The sequence below is a fragment of the Nycticebus coucang genome, chromosome 12 (genome assembly GCF_027406575.1).
Source record: "Nycticebus coucang isolate mNycCou1 chromosome 12, mNycCou1.pri, whole genome shotgun sequence".
Classification (NCBI taxonomy): domain Eukaryota; kingdom Metazoa; phylum Chordata; class Mammalia; order Primates; family Lorisidae; genus Nycticebus; species Nycticebus coucang.
This window is the reverse complement of record NC_069791.1, coordinates 13,445,881-13,466,745: the sequence shown is the minus strand read 5'-3', so window position 1 is coordinate 13,466,745 and position 20,865 is coordinate 13,445,881. Positions and strand designations below refer to the sequence as shown.

General features: G+C 50.0%; 1 protein-coding gene across 1 annotated transcript; it reads left to right on the top strand.

Annotated features, from left to right (window-relative positions):
- The first annotated feature begins 11,525 nt into the window (after nucleotides 1–11,525).
- On the top strand, nucleotides 11,526–15,405 carry KRT18 (keratin 18). Its single transcript, XM_053557269.1, has 7 exons — nucleotides 11,526–12,114; nucleotides 12,847–12,929; nucleotides 13,278–13,434; nucleotides 14,015–14,179; nucleotides 14,257–14,382; nucleotides 14,642–14,865; nucleotides 15,233–15,405. The coding sequence occupies exons 1-7, from the start codon at nucleotides 11,695–11,697 to the stop codon at nucleotides 15,351–15,353; spliced, it is 1,296 nt and encodes a 431-aa protein (XP_053413244.1). The 5' UTR covers nucleotides 11,526–11,694; the 3' UTR covers nucleotides 15,354–15,405.
- The last annotated feature ends 5,460 nt before the right edge of the window (nucleotides 15,406–20,865 follow it).

Below are 20,865 nucleotides of genomic sequence, written 5' to 3'. Positions count from 1 at the left end.
CAATCTTCTTTTTTTTTTTTCCAGAGACAGAGTCTCACTTTATGGCCCTCGGTAGAGTGCCGTGGCATCACAGCTCACAGCAACCTCCAACTCCTGGGCTTAAGCGATTCTCTTGCCTCAGCCTCCCGAGTAGCTGGGACTAGAGGCGCCCGCCAAACACCTAGCTATCCTTTCCAGTCTTCTTCCCTGAATCCTCTTTTTTTCTTGAGACAGAGTCTCAAGCTGCCGCCCTGGGTAGAGTGCTGTGGCCTCACAGCAACCTCAAACTCTTGGGCTCAAGTGATTCTCTTGCCTCAGCCTCCCAAGTAGCTGGGACTACAGGCCCCGGCCACAAGGCCTGGCTATTTTTTGTTGTTGTTGCAGTTGTCATGTTGTTTTTAGCTGGCCCAGACCGGGTTCGAGCCTGCCAGCCATAGTGTATGTGGCCAGTGCCCTAACCCACTGAGCTATGGGCGTCAACCCCGAATCCTCTTAATCTACTCACCAGCTATATCTACAGTCCTTAATGTTTTTGGTGGGTCTTGCACCACTTTGCAACTCCAGTGTGCAATCCCAGGTGGCTACCACATATTATAGCATCTCATGTACTTGGGACCCTCATCCACAGAAGCCAAATTAGGAGCCTTTTTTTTTTTTTTTTTTTTTTTTTTTTGTAGAGACAGAGTCTCACTTTATCACCCTCGGTAGAGGGCCATGGCATCACACAGCTCACAGCAACCTCCAACTCCTGGGCTTAAGTGATTCTCCTGCCTCAGCCTCCCAAGTAGCTGGGACTACAAATTAGGAGCCTTAACCTTGAATGTCAGTGTCCCAGGCTCTGCCTCCACCCTTTCCTTCTGGCTAATCCCATCTACTCTCATGGATGATGGCTTCCAGATCAACATCTCCAGACTCACAGAAGCTGCAGAACTGCGTCTCTAATTGCTGCCTAGATGTCCTACCAAAGCCTCAGATTATAGGTTCTAAACTAAAATCATTCTCTACCACCAACCTCCAGACCTCACTTCCTCACATAATTCCCATCTGATGGACAACAAGTGCTGCCTCCAAAGCAGGACGCCTGGCTTGGTGCCTGTAGCTCAAGTGGCTAAGGCGCCAGCCCCATACACCAGAGCTGGTGGGTTTGAATCCAGCCCGGGCCTGCCAAACAACGATGACAACTACAACCAAAAAATAGCTGGGTGTTGTGGTGGGCGCCTGTAGTCCCAGCTATTTGGAAGGGTGAGGCAAGAAAATCGCTTGAGCCCAGGAATTAGAGGTTGCTGTGAGCTGTAGTACCACAGCACTCTACCCAGGGTGACAGCTTGAGGCTCTGTCTCAAAAAAAAAAAGCGGGAAGCCTAGAGTCACCTGAAATCCTAAGGATGGTACTGGAACCTGTTTCACATGTTAAATCATGTGACGCGAGTCACACACATAGACTAGTGCCTGGTGCGGGGTGGTGCTCAGTGAGTGTTAGTTACTACTGTTCTGCTGCTGCGCTTCCTTTCCCGGCACATGCAATCAGACACCAAGGCCCGCCAATTCCATCTTCTAAATTTCCCTTGAATCTACTTTCTTCTCTATATTTCCCCCGATTCTCAGTTGGAGCACCGACCGATGATTGCAACACACTCCACTGTTGTCCTTTCAAATCTTTCGAAGACATCCAGCTAGAAAGGTGTTGAGAAAATGCACTTCTGAGCATGACACTTCCCCACTTCAAGCCTCAGGGTTTCCCCAGATCCTGAAACAGTGACCCTGAGACTTTGGTACATTTCTAAGTAACTTTTTACAAATAGAGGTCCAGATCCTATCCCCAGAAAGTCTTTATTATTCGGCAGGTCTGGGGTGATAGCTGGCACCTGCATTCATAATACAGTCCTCAAAATAAAGTTGAGAACCGAGGCACAGCAAACTTTTCATGTTCTGCGGGACTTTTTCTTTTTTTTTTGAGACAGAGTTTCACTATGTCGCTCTCAATAGAGTGCCATAATGTCACAGCTCACAGTAACCTCTAACTCTTGGGCTTAAGAGATTCTCTTGCCTCAGCTTCCCAAGTAGCTGGGACTACAGGCGCCTGCCACAATGCGTGGCTACTTTTTTTTTTTTTTTTGCTGTTGTTGCAGTTGTCATTGTTGTTTAGCTGGCCTGGGCTGGGTTTGAACCCTCCAGCCTGGGCGTATGTGGCCAGCGCCCTACCCACTGAGCTGCAGGTGATGCCCTGCAAGCGCCTTATTGACTTGGCCCTCACCAACCTTTCCCACTTCATCTCCTGCCTTTCCCCTTCTCCACTACTCACTGGCTTTCCATATATTCAACAAATATTTACTAAGCACCTAATAAGCCCCGGCACTGAGAATACAGTGGTAAGCAAAACAGAAATGACCCTGGAGCTTACAATATACTTGGAAAGGAAGATAGTAATTTAATAGTCACACTAAGGAAAACAAAAACTTCTATAAATTACTTTTGTTGTTGTTTTTTTATTTGTTTTTTTTTTTGAGACAGAGTCTCGCTCCATTGCTCTGGGTAGAGTGACGTGGCCTCAGAGCTCTCAGCAACCTCAAACTCTTAGGCTCAAGCGTTTCTCTTGCCTCAGCCTCCCAAGTAGCTGGCACTACAGGTGTGCACTACAACACCAGGCTAGTATTTTCTATTTTTAGTAGAGACGAGGTCTCGCTGTGGCTCAGGCTGGACTCAAACTCTTGAACTCAAACAATCTACCTGCCTTGGCTCCCAGAGTGGTAGGATTACAGGCATGAACCACCACACCCTGTCTTGCTATAAATTACATTAATGAGAAAAATATTATCTTATGAGAGTATATTACAAAGGGGCCTTGCCTAGAAGGAGTTAGGGAAACTGCCTTGAGGAATCAGCACTTGAGCTGAGCTGTAAAGGGTGAATAAGCTAATAGAAAAGACAGCAGTGGGAGGAAGAGAATGATCCCAATATAGGAAACTGTACATACAAAGGCCCTAGGAAAGCCAGAGTATATGTTCCAGGCACAGAAAGAAGCCCAGTGTAGCCAGATCAGGGGGAGAAAGAAAGGTGCCGGAGGAAATGGGAGGAGGAGGACGGACTACTCGCAGGGGTTCTCAAACTGCGGCCCGCGGGCCACATGAAGCGGTGTGATTGTATTTGTACTCATTTTTTTACTCCAAAATAAGATATGTGCAGTGTGCATAGGAATTCGTTCATAGCTTTTTTTTTTTAAACTATAGTCTGGCCCTTCAACGGTCTGAGGGACAGTGAACTGGCCCCCTGTTTAAAAAGTTTGAGGACCCATGAACGGGAGCCCTAACAGCCACCTTGAGGTTTTGGATCTTCACCCTAAGAATAATAGGTCATGGGTGGCGCCTGTGGCTCAGTGAGCAGGGCGCCGGCCCCATATACCGAGGGTGGTGGGTTCGAACCCGGCCCCGGCCAAACTACAACAAAAAAATAACCGGGCGTTGTGGCGGGCGCCTGCAGTCCCAGCTGCTCGGGAGGCTGAGGCAGGAGAATCGCCTAAGCCCAAGAGCTGGAGGTTGCTGTGAGCTGTGATGCCACAGCACTTTACCGGGGGCAATAAAGTCTCTTAAAAAAAAAGAAGACTAGGTCCTAATGAGATTTGGTGGGGGAGGGACTTGATTTGTGGTTTTTTGTTTTTAATCCTATTTACTCACAATGTGCAGAGCAGATTAGAACAGCATTCATTCAAGATCAGTCAGAAAACCTACAGAGGAGGCCTAGCAAGAGATAATGCCATGGTAACTCAGACAAGGATGGTATCAGTGACGACAAAGAGGAGCAGAAAGATTCAGGAGTCATTTAAGAGATAAAATGGGTATTATATGATAACAGATTGATATGGTAGTGGACAGCGGGATGTGTTGGGGATGACACCTAAGTTTCTGCCCTAGACACCTCATTGGGTGCTGATGCCACCAGAGAAGGGGAAAATTAGAAGAAAGTCACATGAATATCAGACAAAATGAGGCTGGGCACTGGGCGGCGCCTGTGGCTCAGTGAGTAAGGCGCCGGCCCCATATGCCGAGGGTGGCGGGTTCGGACCCAGCCCAAGCCAAACTGCAACAGGAAAAAAAAAAAAAAATAGCCGGGCGTTGTGGCGGGCGCCTGTAGTCCCAGCTGCTCGGGAGGCTGAGGCAAGAGAATCGTGTAAGACCAAGAGTTAGAGGTTGCTGTGAGCCGTGTGACGCCACGACACTCACTCTCACTACAGTGAGACTCTGTCTGTACAAAAAAAAAAAAAAATGAGGCTGGGCACGATGGCTCAGGCCTATAATCCCAGCACTCTGGGATACCAAGGCAGGTGGATCGCCTGAGCTCACAAGTTCCAGACCAGCTTGAGCCACAGTGAGACCCAGTTTCTAAAAATAGCTGGGCATTATGGCAGGCACGTGCAGTCCCAGCTACTTGGGAGGCTAAGGCAAGAGAATCGCTTGAACCCAAGAGTCTGAGGTTGCTGTGAGCTAGGATGCCATGGCACCCTACCCAGGGCAACAGAGTGAGACTTTGTCTCTCTCTCTCACACACACAAAGAAGATACAACCAACCTAAGTGTGATGCACCCAACAGAGTTTTTATTTATTTATTTTTTTTTTTTTTTTTGAGACAGTCTCACTTTGTTGCCTCTAGTAGAGTGCTCTGGGGTTACAGCTCACAGCAACCTCTAACTCTTGTGCTCAAGCGATTCTCTTGCCTCAGCTTCCCAAGTAGCTGGGACTACAGGTACCTGCCACAATGCCTGGCTATTTTTAGAGATGAGGTCTTGCTCTAGCTGAGGCTGGTCTCAACTCGTGAGCTCAGGTGATCCGTCCACCTCCACCTTCCAAAGTGCTGGGATTACAGGAGTATGCCACTGTGCCTGGCCTAAGAGTTTTTAAAACATAAAACAGAAATTAATAGAACCAAAAGGGAAAATAGACAAATCCAGAATTATACTTGGACAATCCAACACTCCTCTCTCAGTAGTTAATAAGACAAATAGAAGATCAGTAAGGATCAGAAGACCTGACTAGCACCACCAGCCAATGTGATCTTACACACATAAAATCTCACCCAACAGCAGCAGAGTATACACGCTTTCGCAATGTATGTGAACATTCATCAAGATAGGCCATACTGTGGGTCAAAAAAACCTCACCAAACTTAAAAGAAATAATATCATACAATTTATGCTCTCTGACCGTAAGAGGTTTACCTTAAAACCAATAGCAGAATAATATCTTGGAAATACCCAAATATTTGGAATTAAACCATATATGTACCTCTAAATAAGCAATGAGTAAAAAGAAGTCAAAAGAGAATTTAGAAAATATTTTGAATCAAATGAAATTTTTATCTTATTTTATTTATTTATTTATTTTTGAGACTGTCTCACTTTGTAACCCTTGGTAGAGTGCCATGGCGTTACAGCTCACAGCAACCTCAAACTCTTGGGCTCAAGCAATTCTCTTGCCTCAGCCTCCCAAGTAGTTGGGACTACAGGCGCCTGCCACAACGCCCAGCTATTTTTAGAGAAGAGGTCTCCCTCTTGCTCAGGCTGGTCTTAAACTTGTGAGGTCAGGCAATCCATCTGCCTTGGCCTCCCAGAGTGCTAGGATTACAGGCATGAGCCACCACACCTGGTGAACTAAATGAAATGAATTGAAATTTGGGAGATGCAGATAAAGCAGTAATTAGAAGAAAATTTATAGTACTAAATGCTTATATTAAAAAACAAAAACTCCTGCGGCGCCTGTGGCTCAGTTGGTGAGGCGCCGGCCCCATATACCGAGGGTGGCAGGTTCAAACCCAGCCCCAGCCAAACTGCAACCAAAAAAAATAGCCGGGCGTTGTGGCGGGTGCCTGTAGTCCCAGCTACTTGGGAGGCTGAGGCAAGAGAATTGCTTAAGCCCAGGAGTTGGAGGTTGCTGTGAGCTGTGTGATGCCATGGCACTCTACCAAGGGCCATAAAGTGAGACTCTGTCTCTACAAAAAAAAAAAAAAAAACTCCAGGGCGGCGCCTGTGGCTCAAGGAGTAGGGCGCTGGTCCCATATGCCGGAGGTGGTGGGTTCAAACCCAGCCCCAGCCAAAAAATCACCAAAAAAAAACCTCCATATATGAAAAGAAAGGAAAGGAAGGAAGGAAGGAAGGAAGGAAGGAAGGAAGGAAGGAAGGAAGGGAGTGAGGGATGGAGGGAGGGAGAGAGGGAGGGAGGAAGGAAGAAAAGAAGGAAAAAAATCCAGCTCAGCCCCTGTGGCTCAAGTGGCTAAGGCGCCAGCCACATACACCTGAGCTGGAGGGGTCGAATCCAGCCCGGGTCTGCCAAACAACAATGATGACTGCAACCAAAAAATAGCCAGGCATTGTGGCGGGCACCTGTAGTCCCAGTTACTTGGGAGGCAGAGGCAGGAGAATTGCTTGAGCCCAGTTTTTGGAGGTTGCTGTGAGCTGTGATGACACAGCACTCTACCCAGGGTGACAGCTTGAGGCTCTGTCTCAAAAGAAAAAATAAATAAATAAAAACAAACTGACCAAAACATTTCTGAGACAAAAAAAAAAATAATAATGGCTTGGCGCCTGTGGCTCAAGCAGCTAAGGCTCCAGGCACACACACCTGAGCTGGCGGGTTCAAATCCAGCCTGGGCCCGCCAAACAACAATGACGGCTACAACCAAAAAATGGCCGGGCATTGTGGCAAGTGCCTGTAATCCCAGGTACTTGGGAGGTGGAGGCAAGAGAATCACTTTAGCCCAGGAGTTGGAGGTTGCTGTGAGCTGTGATGCCCCAGGATTCTACCCAGGGTGACAGCTTAAGGCTCTGTCTCCAAAAAAAAAAAAAAAAAAACCTGATCATCTATGTAGAAAGTCCCAAAGAGCTACCTAAAAAGAAGCCACTAGAACTAATTAGAGAATTTAACAAGATCGTTAAGAATGATCAATATACAAAAATCACTTATATTTCAGGTGGCGCCTGTGGCTCAGTGAGTAGGGCACTGGCCCCATATACTGAAGGTGGCGGGTTCAGCCCCGGCCAAATTGTAACAAAAAATAGCCGAGCATGTGGCGGGCGCCTGTAGTCCCAGCAAGTTGGGGAGGCTGAGGCAGGTGAATCTCCTATGCCCGAGGGCTGGAGGTTACTGTGAGTTGTGATGCCACGCACTCTACCAAGGACGGCAAAGTGAAACTCTGTCTTTAAAAAAATTAAATTAAATTAAAAATCACTTATATTTCTTTTTTGGGTTTTTGGCCGGGGCTGGGTTTGAACCCACCACCTCCGGCATATGGGACCAGCGCCCTACTCCTTGAGCCACAGGCGCCGCCCATATATTTCTATGTATTAGTAATGAACAACTGAAAATTGACGTTAAAAGCAATATTCTTTTCTTTCTGAGATGGAGTCTTGCTCTCTTGCTCAGGCTGGAGTACAGTAGCATGATCATAGCTCACCATAATCTCAAACTCTTGGGCTCAAGTGATCCTCACTCCTCAGCCTCCAAAGGGTTGGGATTACAGGAGTGAGACACCATGCGCAGCCTATACTTGCTTTTCTAGCTGCTCACAGGATGGGTCCCCCAGACACTGCTGGCAGAGTCTCCACAGCCAACAGAGTGACTGGATGGGCTGAAGGCAGGTTCTTAGCCACTCCACTCTTCCATTTTACCTTCTTTCTCACAGACTCAGACCTAGCCACCCTACCCTGAGCCTTATTTAAAAGGAAAAAAATAGGGTGGTGCCTGTGGCTCAAGGAGTAGGGCGCCAGTCCCATATGCCAGAGGTGGCGGGTTCAAACCCAGCCCCGGCCAAAAACCACAAAAAAAGGAAAAAAATAGGCTAGACATGGTGGGTGAGAGCTGTCTTTGCCAGAAGAGGCTAGAGTAGGGACCAGGCCACTGAGGGGGGCTCCTAGAAAGGCCAGGTTCCCCAGAACACCTAGAGATTCAACACCTAGAGATTCCCAGGCAGTCACATGCTCCTTGGCACCGAGTCTTCCTCTTCCCTTACCCCTAGGCGATAACCCACTGGGTACAAACCCAACTGAAGCAGGGGTGCTAAAAATATTGAAATATTCTTTGACCCTCTCACCCCTGGGGGAGAGTGCCTGACCCAACCCTCAGAACCTCTCCCCTACTCCACACTGGACAGGTAGCGCCAGGGCTTCCACATGGGGATGGGGGGACCTCCAGAGAGATTCCTGAAGTCCTGACTGGGCCCTGCATCCAACCCAGCTGCAATCTCCCTCAGCTCATCTCCACAGCTGCCTCTGGCCTACCTCACTTCTCTCCTTAGTCTATACAACTGTACCTTCTGGTCCCCCTGACCTCTTCTAGTGCCCTTTTTGTTAATTACTTAAATTATTTATGGAGCTCCACTCCATGCCAGATGCAGGGCTGGGCATGAGGATTCCTGTTCCTCCCAGACTTCTTGTTTTCTGGGTTCCACCATCCCTTTGTCCCACTTCTGTGCCCTAGACCTTCCACTGAGAGTAGCCTGGGGGAGCCATGGGGAGCCCCCCCACCGTCCCCCTTAGTCCCTCTCCCTCCAGCCATCCCCACCCCCTCAGTTCCTCCAACCCTCCCCCCATATGAATCTCTCACTATCTCCAATACAGGAATCACTCACCAATTTGAGGAGTCAGCCTCTCCCTATTTTGCTATGGACCCCCACCCCTCACACTTTGTTTGCTCCCTCCTCCGGGCTAGATAAGAACTTTCCAGCCTAAATGTCAAAGCAGAGCCTGAAGGACTCCAAATTCTCAAAATCCTCCCTAATCCTCTAATCTCCCCAATCTGGTTTCCCTAGAGCCATCAATCCCAGCCCCCCACTGGGAGAATGCGGAGGGGCGGGCAGAGATGACCCACCCCTATCAGGGTCATCTCAGTTTACTCAGAAATTAAACCTGCCTCACAGGTCCCACTCCCCTGCAGCAAGACTCCGGAATGCAAGGCAGATTGGGGGTGGAGAACCATTTCACCTCCTTCCGGACTCCCCTGTGTGAAGCTCTTTACTCTACCCGCCTTAGTTCTGGGAAAGGCTCACAGGGCCCCTCAGAGTCCACCCTCTCCCAGGGCTGGCTTGACTATCACCCCATGCCCCTTTCCACCTTACCGCCTACCATACCCCAGAGCTGTGGTGTGGGGAATCTGGGGGCGGCAACTCCTCCCTCACACCCCTCTCACTTGCCCTCCAAGAGACTCAATCTGAGCAAAAAAGCCCTGAACCACAGAGGAATCTGAAAGCGGAGGGAAGGAGGCAGGCTGGTGCTAGAAGCCTAAAGTTGATATTTGCACCAGTGCTGCAAGAGGTCAGGAATGCAGCCATCAACTTTGCTATGTGAGATAAGGTCCCAGCTGGCAGCTCCCCACCACCAGTCCCCAGTCTGCACCTCCACAGGCCCCAGAAGGTTCTGAGCAGTTGGTATGGAGCAGGGCTCAGAGGAGGATCTAGGAAAGAGCTTGGATAAGAAATCCAAGGTCTGGATCTGATTGCTGGTAGAGTTCAAAACCCCACTGGGCTCTTTAGTGACTTAAGGAGATACTTCTCATCCTTTTAACCATCTTTAAAATCAGACTTACTTCTGTCCTCCTGGGTGTGTTAAAACCTTAATCTGGGGGCGGCGCCTGTGGCTCAGTCGGTAAGGCGCCGGCCCCATATACCGAGGGTGGCGGGTTCAAACCCGGCCCCGGCCGAACTGCAACCAAAAAATAGCCGGGCGTTGTGGCGGGCGCCTGTAGTCCCAGCTACTTGGGAGGCTGAGGCAAGAGAATCGCTTAAGCCCAGGAATTGGAGGTTGCTGTGAGCTGTGTGAGGCCACGGCACTCTACCGAGGGCCATAAAGTGAGACTCTGTCTCTACAAAAAAAAAAAAAAAAACCTTAATCTGCAGTAAATTATTATCTGTTCTATGAATGAGTGAGCAATAACTCACATCACATCCACTGCCACCCCAGGAAATAGCCTGGACGGGCTTTTTTAATCTCCTAATATCAGTGAAGAAACTGAGGTTCATAGTTAAGTGACTTCCTCAAGAGCTGGTGAGCTGGCTGACTTTAAGCTTAGTAGTAACAGCAAAAAGCAGTACATTGCATGTTTAATCCGTGTACTTAGTTGTATAATTCTGCACAACATGAGTGGAACCCAGTGGGGGAACATGTAGGTAAAAGCAGGAGAAAGCCCTTTGGCTGGCTGGCACCTCTAACCTCCCAGAATTCATCTGTGCAAAACCAGTGGGTATCTGTTTGCATGTTGTTTTGCATCCCATTTGCCTCCCAGCCTTCAGCAGGCTCTGACCCTGCTGGCCAGCTCCCACTGAGTACTGTGGGGCTTTCCCCCACCATAAGGTGGCAGGCCTGGAACCACCCAGGGCCAGGCTCTGCACCTGAGCTATGTCTCCCATCTGGCTAGTCCACTGGCCCAAATACTCGCGCGTCTCTTCCCTTCCAGGCCTACTCTCTGGTCTGCCCTCTCCTCAGTTCAACTGGCAGCTTGATATGAATCAATAGGTCCATTCCAGGACAAAGAGCACAGTCCTTCCAGAAAAATGAGCTGCTAGTGCAGACAGACTTGAAGGCCCAACACCTCAGAGCACTTACAATTCCACAAATAGTTATTAGACACCTGCTGTGTGCCAGAGTCAGTTCTACCAGAACAGCCGAGAACAAAAGAGTCCCAAATCTCTCCTTGAGGTGCTAATGTGTCCCACAGAGTTCATTCAGCAGAGGGGTTGTCATTCAGTTTGGGGCGGGAGGTGGGGGATGGGGTGGGAGTTTCCTGACCTCCATTCTTCTCACTAAGGAAGCCCCCCACCCCCAGGCTTGGGATCCCAAGAGCCATACCTGGGGAACTTTTAGTAGAGAAGGGAGAGAAACTGACAGCCAGGACTGAGTCTCAGCTAGAATGCTTCAAAGCTACCGGTGTCCTCTCAGGCCCCCTGCTGTGACGCCACCGCACTCTACCCAGAGCGACATAGTGAGACTCTGTCTCAATAAATAAATAAAGACATGTCCAGATCACAAAGTGTTGCACCGATGCCAAGGCTCTGGATTTGGGAGCAGGGAGAGGAGGCAAGAAGGAGTTCAGAGACTGGGTTCATTTTCCCGAGTCAGAACCCGTCCAGTAAGTGAATGGGCCTCTGTGCATTTGAGAACGTGCATCTGTGACTCGTGCGCAGGCGACAGTGTTTGGGAACCAAGTGCGTGGGGATGGCGTGTGTGTAAACCAGCAGTTTGGAGGCTCGAGTTGAGGTTCTCTTCTTCCCCACCTCCCAGCTTTTCTTTCCGAGGGCTCTCTGCAGGTGGAGAATTTGGGCTGAGGTAGAGGGCATCTATGGACATTCACACCCCGCTGTACTGGCCCACCACTAGGACCCCTACATTTCCAACCTGCCAGAACTTCCTCTACCTGGGGTAAAGGGGTACAATAACGTCATTTCCTCCTGCCCCAAAGCCCAGCCTCAAGGGACACCTACACCTGCTGCCCTCCTCCGCTCTAGTCACCCTGGGGCGGTGAGTGGAGGGCGGGCCGGGCAAGCGGGGGCTGGGGTGGGTGCAGGCCAGGCCGGGGCGGGCCGAGCCCGGGCGCGCGCTCCCGCTGCGGGCCACCTGTGGCCCGGGCTTCCGAGGCGGCTCTGGTGGCGGGGGGGCGGGGCCTCCTCGGAGATATAACTTCAGTAGCAGACCGCGTCCTTCCCAGCTCGCCCGAGTTTTGTTCTCTCCTCTTCAGACATCATGTCCTTCACTACTCGTTCCACCACTTTCTCCAGCAATTACCGGTCCCTGGGCTCAGTCCAGGCGCCCAGCTACAGTGTGCGGCCTGCCAGCAGCGCAGCCAGCGTCTATGCAGGCGCCGGGGGCTCGGGCTCCCGGATCTCCGTGTCCCGCTCCACCAGCTTCCGGGGCGGCTGGGGGTCCGGGGGCCTGGCCACGGGGATGGCTGGGGGTCTAGCAGGAATAGGGGGCATCCAGACCGAGAAGGAGACCATGCAAGAACTGAACGACCGCCTGGCCTCCTACCTGGACAGAGTGAGGAACCTGGAGATCGATAATCGGAGGCTGGAGAGCAAAATCCGGGAACACCTGGAGAAGAAGGGGCCCCAGGTCAGAGACTGGGCGCATTACTTCAAGACCATCGAGGACCTGAGGGCTCAGGTAAGAGGTGTGGAGGACGGAGCCCCAACTCCCAGCCACGTTACACACTCCCTTGCCTCTTTCCCGCAAGGATATGAACTTCAACCCGGAGGGGTACACTGACCCCTCCACTCCCCACTCCACGGGGAGGGGTTAGGAATGCCCTGGGTTTGCGCCCGCACTCCTGGCCACAGGGACCCCAAGCATGGGAAGGCTCTTTCCCAAGAGATGATGGGAAAGGGACAGGGACAAGAGCTTTGGGGAGGAAATAGCATGAAGAGAGATAAGAAAAGGCCAGTAAAGAGGACCCAGACACTGGCTTCTGGTGGCATGGGGACAGTTAGAGGGTTAAGCGGATGTGGCTAAGGCTGAGTCATCTAAGAGTAAACAAGAGGCCTACCTGTGGAAAGGGCCAATGGGGGGGGGGCATAGCAGGGGGGTTAGCAGGTGCAGTGGGAAAAAAATGCCAGGGAGGGGCCTTGTTAATAGCCTCTCATTTCCTGACAGGCCAGCCAACCAGCCTGCTGAGGCCCTGTATGAGTGGCAAAGTGCTGAGATTTGAGAGTCCAGGAAAGGTGGAAACAGTTAGGGGGTGAAGGGGACGCAGGTAGAAAGAGACAGGTACACAAGGGGAGCTTCTACTATTCCTGGTCCCAGGAAGGTTTTCCTGAGATAGGTAAGCCCTTCCACACACTCGGCCCACCTGTCACTGACTTTCCACTCATGGAGTGATCTCTCTGATCATTCCTGCAGATCTTTGCGAATTCTGTGGACAATGCCCGCATCGTTCTGCAGATTGACAATGCCCGTCTTGCTGCTGATGACTTTAGAGTCAAGTAAGTCTGGGAACTGGGGGTTGGGAGGCCATGGTGGAGCTAAGAATAGTTTGTTCCCCAGGCTGAGTCAGGAAATCTCACTAGAGTGGGATTTTCTTCAGGTGTGGATGGAGCTGGGTAGATGAAGAGTGAGGGTTCATCATTTTATTCATTTAACTATTCACGTGTGTGACCTAATTTAAGGATACTGCCACCCAAGTGCCAACAATGGTGCTTAAGGGTCACCGTCTGATTGCTGGCTCAAGTTGCTAGCTTAACAAAGAGGACAGGGCTGCTCTTTGGAGGTGGCATGGCTTGAGAAGGTTCCGGATCAGAGATAGGAGCTCCTGATTACCTCCATTCCCACAGGTATGAGACAGAACTGGCCATGCGCCAGTCTGTGGAGAGCGACATCCATGGGCTCCGCAAGGTCATTGATGACACCAATATCACTCGACTGCAGCTGGAGTCAGAGATCGAGGCTCTCAAGGAGGAGCTGCTCTTCATGAAGAAGAACCACGAGGAGGCAAGCAGGGGCCACTGGCCAGACCCAAAGGACCGACACAAATCTGAGTAGGGGATAGATGGGGCAAGACTTGCAAGTAGCCTTCAGGGAAGTTTTAAACTATGTACCTGGGCTCTTAATCAGACTGTTCTAATGGCGCGCATACTCAGTGGGTCACATACATTCTGAGGCACATGTGAATTACAGTGTGATGAAGTCAAGATGATACGGGGAAGAGAATTAGGTGAGGACAGAGGTAGAAACAGTTTACATGAGAAGCTGAGGGTGATGGGGGAGTGGAAGCAGGTAGAGCTGGCAGGGCTGCCTAGAAGGTATAAGGAGCAGGTGTAGGGAAGGAGGCTGGCTGGAGGGATAAGGTGAAGTAAGGAAAGAGAAACTCCTGCGACTGACAGGCACCAACTGTGATTGGGTCGCATTTTTACTCATCTGGACTAGAAAGCCCAGAACTAGCATTACCCAGAGTGTAAGCCAAGAATTTTCCTCTGGCCTCTTCTCCGACTGATCCTATAGGCCTCCTAGAAGAGGCCATCACAGAGCTCTGACCCTGAGCCCTCCTCACTTTTGCCCCTGTCTCTTTTAGGAAGTAAAAGTCCTACTAGCCCAGATTGCCAGCTCTGGGTTGACTGTGGAAGTAGACGCTCCCAAATCCCAGGACCTGAGCAAGATCATGGCAGACATGCGGGCCCAGTATGACGAGCTGGCTCGGAAGAACCAAGAAGAGCTGGCCAAGACCTGGTCCCACCAGGTGAGTGAGGGAAAGAGACAGCTGCTGGGAGGCAGGTGGAGAGGAGAGGGGCCTGACAGACCATACCCACCCTGCAGATTGAGGAGAGCACCTCAGTGGTCACCTCACAGTTTGCTGAGGTCGGAGCTGCTAAGACAATGCTCACAGAGCTGACGCGTACAGTCCAGTCCTTGGAGATCGAATTGGACTCTATGAGAAATCAGGTGAGCACCCTCACATCACCTGCCCCAGCTTCTAGGGACCCCAGGCCTTTGTCAGGGGCCTCAGACCCAACCCTGTCTCAGCCCAAATCCCAGCCCTTCCATCATGAGTTCCTTTAGCTGGGTATAAGTTTTTCCCACTGCACCTACCCTTACCGTATGTAGGAGGTGCTCAAAAAATGTCTCACAGTCAAGGGAGGGACAGTGGGGGCAGTCCTGGGATTCTGGACTCACCCCTTCCCTCCCTCTTGTGCCCCCATAGAAGTCCAGGTTGGAGGACAGCCTGAGGGAGGTGGAGGCACGCTACGCCTTGCAGATGGAGCAACTCAATGGGGTCCTGCTGCATTTGGAGTCAGAGCTGGCACAGACCCGGGCAGAGGGGCAGCGCCAGGCCCAGGAGTATGAGGCACTGCTGAACATCAAGGTCAAGCTAGAGGCTGAGATCGCCACCTACCGCCGCCTGCTGGAAGACGGGGAGGACTTCAAGTGAGTGGGGCTCTCGTGCCCACCCATGCTAGGGTCAAAGATCATGTCTCCCTAAAGCTTGAGCTTGCAGAAGCCCCCCTGTGCTATTCATTGGTATCACTTGAGCACTGGGCCACTGCCCCTATGTCTTCAAAGGAGTAACAGTTACAGAGGTTCCCTACCTGAGAAGAGAATGAACTAAGTATTGCCCCTAGTTGTACTTAGGTACAAATGGAGTTTGGCCTTGGGTTTTCCTTTTCTGGAGGAAGTGCCTGAGAGGAATTTGGAGATAGAGGTAGAGAGGCAAGGAGGCTTTTTCCCTCCACCCGTCTTGTCTTCCTTCTACTTTGTGGGACTGTTTATAACTGGCAGTTGGTCTTCATTACAGCCTTGGTGATGCCCTGGACAGCAGCAACTCCATGCAAACCATCCAAAAGACCACCACCCGCAGGATAGTGGACGGCAAAGTGGTGTCTGAGACCAATGACACCAAAGTTCTGAGACACTGAGGCAGTACAGCAGCATGCCCTTATGCTATGCCAATAAAGAGTTCAGAGGTCACTGGACATCAGTGTGTCTTGACTGTTTTCATATTTGTGTGCAAATGCCCTGACCCAGCAGTCCCATCTCTGATCAGGCAGAAGTAACCTCTGACCCCAGGGTTTCATGTGGGTGGGGGAGTACAGGGAAGAGCTTTCTAGGTTCTCAAAAACACTTTCTCAGAAAGAGGAGGGAGTGATAAATGTGAGGGTCCCCAGGGAATGGGGAAAACTACAATGGAATTACGGAATCTTCACCTTGCAGAGACCTGGTGACTGTCCCCTGTCTCCAGGAGGAAGTGGGGCCCAGTACAAAGGGCAGATTACGTGACTGGCCTCCCCTGCCCTGCTCTGCATCCTAGACCCTTTGCCCAGGGCTCTTACCCACACTTTTCCCCCCAATCTCACCCCACATTTGTCCCCCAAATCTATGGTTCCTGACGTGTGCTCATTCATACATCAGGGTCTGATTTTAGAACGCTAGAAGTCTGGCTAGAATTGGGTAAATGATCAGTGATTAGAGAAGTCCACTAGTAGTTCCCCTCCAGGAAATTGGTGAGCCTGAGTAAGCATCCATGTAGGTAAGAATGGGCATTTTGTAGCTAACTGAAATGCCATCATTCTGTGCTTCTCATTAGAATTGTGCCATGTAGCTGCATGAACAATGGATGCCTAAAACTGATCATATGCTTTGATTGGGAGGGCAATCTGTCTTTTTTAATTAAAGAAAAAAGGCACAGCTCATGCCTGTAATCCTAGCTCTCTGGGAGACCAAGGTGGGTGGATTGCTTGAGCTCAAGAGTTTGAGACCAGCCTGAGCAAGAGTAAGACCCCCATCTCTTTTTTTTTTTTTTTTTTTGTAGAGACAGAGTCTCACTTTATGGCCCTCGGTAGAGTGCCATGGCATCACACAGCTCACAGCAACCTCCAACTCCTGGGCTTAGGCGATTCTCTTGCCTCAGCCTCCCAAGTAGCTGGGACTACAGGCACCCGCCACAACGTCCGGCTATTTTTTTGTTGTTGTTGCAGTTTGGCCGAGTCTGGGTTTGAACCCGCCACCCTCGGCATATGGGGCCGGCGCCCTGCTCACTGAGCCACAGGCGCCGCCCAAGACCCCCATCTCTTAAAAAAATAGTCAAGTGGGCAGCGCCTGTGGCTCAGTCGGTATGGCGCCGGCCCCACATGCCAAGGGTGGCGGGTTCAAACCCGGCCCCGGCCAAACTACAACCAAAAAAAAAAAAAAAAAAAAAGTCAAGTGGGGCGGCGCCTGTGGCTCAGTTGGTAAGGCACCGGCCCCATATACCGAGGGTGGCGGGTTCAAACCCGGCCCCGGCCAAACTGCAACCAAAAAATAGCCGGGCGTTGTGGCGGGCGCCTGTAGTCCCAGCTACTGAGGCAAGAGAATCGCTTAAGCCCAGGAGTTGGAGGTTGCTGTGAGCTGTGTGAGGCCACGGCACTCTACCAAGGGCCATAAAGTGAGACTCTGTCTCTACAAAAAAAATAAATAAATAAAAAAATAATAATAATAAAAAAATAGTCAAGTGTTATGGCAGGTACCTGTAGTCCCAGCTACCTCGGAGGCTGAGGCAAGAGAATTGCTTGAGCCCAAGAGTTTGAAGCTGCTGTAAGCTTTGATGTCACAGAACTCTACCAAGGGCAACAAAGTGAGATTCTGTCTCAAAAAAAAAAAACTGGGCGGGGCCTGTGGCTCAGCAAGTAGGGTGACAGCCTCACATACTGAGGTTGGCCAATTTGAACCCAGCCCCGGCCAAACTGCAACAGAAAAATAGCCAGGCGTTGTGGCGGGCACCTATAGTCCCAGCTACTCAGGAGGCTGAGGCAAGAGAATTGCCTAAGCCCAGAGCTGGAGGTTGCTCTGAGCTGTGACACAGCACTCTACAGAGGGTGACAAAGTGAGACTGTTTCTAAAAAACAAACAACAGGGCAGCGCCTGTGGCTCAGTTGGTAAGGCGCCGGCCCCATATACCAAGGGTGGCGGATTCAAACCTGGCCCCGGCTGAACTGCAACCAAAAAATAGCCGGGCGTTGTGGCGGGCGCCTGTAGTCCCAGCTACTTGGGAGGCTGAGGCAAGAGAATCGCTTAAGCCCAGGAGTTGGAGGTTGCTGTGAGCTGTGTGATGCCATGGCACTCTACCAAGGGCCATAAAGTGAAACTCTGTCTCTACAAAATAAAAAAAAACAACAACAACAAAAACGTGTTTATGAAGTCCCTACTTTATGCCAGGCCCTATGTTGAGCACTGAATGTATTGGTAAATGAGTATTGCTCCTGCCTCAGAAAGCTCACACCTAATGGTAAAAGTATGTGCATCTTTTTTTTAGACACTTACTCTGCTGCCAAGGCTAGAGTGCTATGGCCTCAGCCTAGCTCACAGCAACCTCAAACTCTGGGTTTAAAGCGATCCTCCTGCCTCAGCCTCCCAAGTAGCTGGGACTACAGGCGTCCACCACAATGCCAACTAATTTTTCTATTTTTAGTAGAAACGGGGTCTCACTCTTGCTCAGGCTAGTCTCCAACTCTTCAACTCAAGTGATCCTTCTGCCTGGGCCTCCCAAAGTGTTGGGATTACAGGCATGAGCCACTGTGCCCAGCCTATTCTTTCAACAAATACTTACTGAGCACTTACTATGTACCGGCCACTCTACTAGTCATCAGTAGGCAAAACAGACACAATCCCTATCATCATAGGATTTACATTTTGGTGATGGGAGACAGATAATAAACAAGAAACATAATAGATAAGCAAATTATATCGCATGCCAAGAAGGTGACAAGCATTACAGACCTGAGGTCTATAACTCCTACAAGCAAGGGTTTTGTTGTTGTTGTTGTTGTTGTTTTTATTATTAAATCATAGCTGTGTAAATTAATGCAATCATGGGGCACCATACACTGGTTTTATACCATTTGACATATTTTCATCACACTGGTTAACATAGCCTTCCTGGCATTTTCTTAGTTATTGCGTTAAGACAATTATAGTCGGGCGGCGCCTGTGGCTCAGTGAGTAGGGCGCCAGCCCCATATGCCGAGGGTGTTGGGTTCAAACCCAGCCCCGGCCAAACTGCAACCAAAAAATAGCCAGGCGTTGTGGCGGGCGCCTGTAGTCCCAGCTGCTCGGGAGGCTGAGGCAAGAGAATCGCGTAAGCCCAAGAGTTAAGAGGTTGCTGTGGGGCGGCGCCTGTGGCTCAGTGAGTAGGGCGCCGGCCCCACATGCCGAGGGTGGCGGGTTCGGACCCAGCCCCGGCCAAACTGCAACAGAAAAATAGCTGGGCGTTGTGGCGCGTGCCTGTAATCCCAGCTGCTCGGGAGGCTGAGGCAAGAGAATCACGTAAGCCCAAGAGTTAGAGGTTGCTGTGAGCCGTGTGACGCCACGGCACTCTACTCGAGGGCGGTACAGTGAGACTCTGTCTCTACAAAAAAAAAAAAAAAAGAGGTTGCTGTGAGCCGTGTGATGCCACGGCACTCTACCCGAGAGCGGTACAGTGAGACTCTGTCTCTACAAAAAAAAAAAAAAAAAAGACAATTATAGTCTACATTTACTAAGTTTCGCGTGTACCCTTGTAAGATGCACCGTAGGTGTAATCCCACCAATCACCCTCCCTCTGCACATCCTCCCCCTTCCCTCCCCTCCCTCTCCTTCTTCCCCATATTCTTAGGTTATAACTGGGTTATAGCTTTCATATGAAAGCCATAAATAAGTTTCATGGTAAGGCAGAGTACATTGGATACATTTTCTTCCATTCTTTTTTATTTATTTTTATTTATTTATTTATTTTTTTTTTTTTTTGCAGTTTTTTTTTGGTCGGGGCTGGGTTTGAACCAGCCACCTCCGGCATATGGGGCCAGTGCTCTACCGCTTTGAGCCACAGGCGCTGCCCTATACTACGAAGAATATGTTCCAGCTCCATCCACGTAAACATGAAAGAGGTAAAGTCTCCATCTTTCTTTAAGGCTGCATAATATTCCATGGTATACATATACCACAATTTATTAATCCATTAGTGGATCGATGGGCACTTGGGCTTGTTTTCCATGACTTAGCAATTATGAATTGGGCTGCAATAAACATTCTGGTACAAATATCTTTGTTATAATGTGATTTTTGGTCTTCTGGGTATATACCTAGTAGAGGAATTATAGGATTGAATGGCAGATCTATTTTTAGATCGCTAAGTGTTCTCCAAACATCTTTCCAAAAGGAATGTATTAATTTGCCTTCCCACCAGCAGTGTAGAAGTGTTCCCTTTTCTCCACATCCACATCAACATCTCTGGTCTTGGGATTTTGTGATATGGGCTGATGTTACTGGAGTTAGATGATATCTCAAAGTAGTTTTGATTTGCATTTCTCTGATGATTAAGGATGATGAGCATTTTTTCATATGTCTGTAGTCCATGCTCCTGTCTTCTTTAGAGAAGTTTCTCTTCAAGTCCCAAGCAAGGGGTTTTGATAGTGGGGAGAGTCAGGAAAGTGAGAAGGTGGTTAGGATGCCAACCCCATGCTCTGGGGCTGGTGGGTTCGAACCTGGCCCTGACCTGCTAAACAACAGTGACAACTACAACAAAAAAAATAGCTGGGCTTTGTGGGGGTGCCTGTAGTCCCAACTACTTGGGGAGCTGAGGTAAGAGAATCGCTTGAGCCCAAGAGTTGGAGGTTGCTGTAAGCTATGACGCCACAGCACTCTACTGAGGGTGACAAAGTGAAACTCTGTCTCAATTAAAAAATAAATAAATAAATAAAATAGGAAACAGTTTTTATTTAGGAAATGCAGTAGGGCCAGCCTGGTGGCTCACACCTATAATCTCAGCATGCTGGGAGGCCAAGGGGTGTGGATTGCCTGAGCTCAGGAGTTTGAGATCAGCCCCAGCAAGAGGCTTAGGCAAGAGGATTGCTTGAGCCCAAGAGTTAGAGGTTGCTGTGAGCTGTGACACTATAGCACTCTATGCAGGGCGACAGAGTGAGAATTTGTCTAAAAAAAAAAAGAAAAAGAAAAAAAGGAAAGAAAGAAATGCAGTATATTTATTCTGCAAACTCTAAAAATATGGATGTCCTAAGCGGAGAAGAACTAAAGACAGCACAATGAGGAGCAGGGGACAATGCCAGGACAGGCAGCACAGGGGGAGGGGGACAGGATAGACGTCTTCTCCAGTGGGGGCCCTGAGAGAAGATGGGTCAGGAGAGCCAGCGAAGTGAGCAGAGCAAAGGCTGCTCTTCCTGAGGGTGCCTGAGCACGAGGCACACAAGAGGTTAATTAGGATGCCTGGGTCCCTGGGTTCCTCTTCCTGAAGGAAAGCATCCCTCCCACCTGAAAGCAAACAGCTCAGGTGAGGTGTTTCCCAGCGGTCCTGAATAAACAGCAATCACCTGTGCCCCCCAGTCCCTTCCATTCTCTCTCCAGCCCCTACTCTGCAGGGGTCTGCAGGAGATACACCAGCAGGTCAGATGGTTGAGCTTTGCT

Bases quoted from the DNA above. Each gene is read 5' to 3' on its own strand.
- KRT18 (XM_053557269.1), top strand. From the start codon at position 11,695: ATGTCCTTCACTACTCGTTCCACCACTTTCTCCAGCAATTACCGGTCC. The intron at 12,115-12,846 runs GTAAGAGGTGTG...TCATTCCTGCAG, and splicing joins TCGAGGACCTGAGGGCTCAG to ATCTTTGCGAATTCTGTGGA. The intron at 12,930-13,277 runs GTAAGTCTGGGA...CCATTCCCACAG, and splicing joins GCTGATGACTTTAGAGTCAA to GTATGAGACAGAACTGGCCA.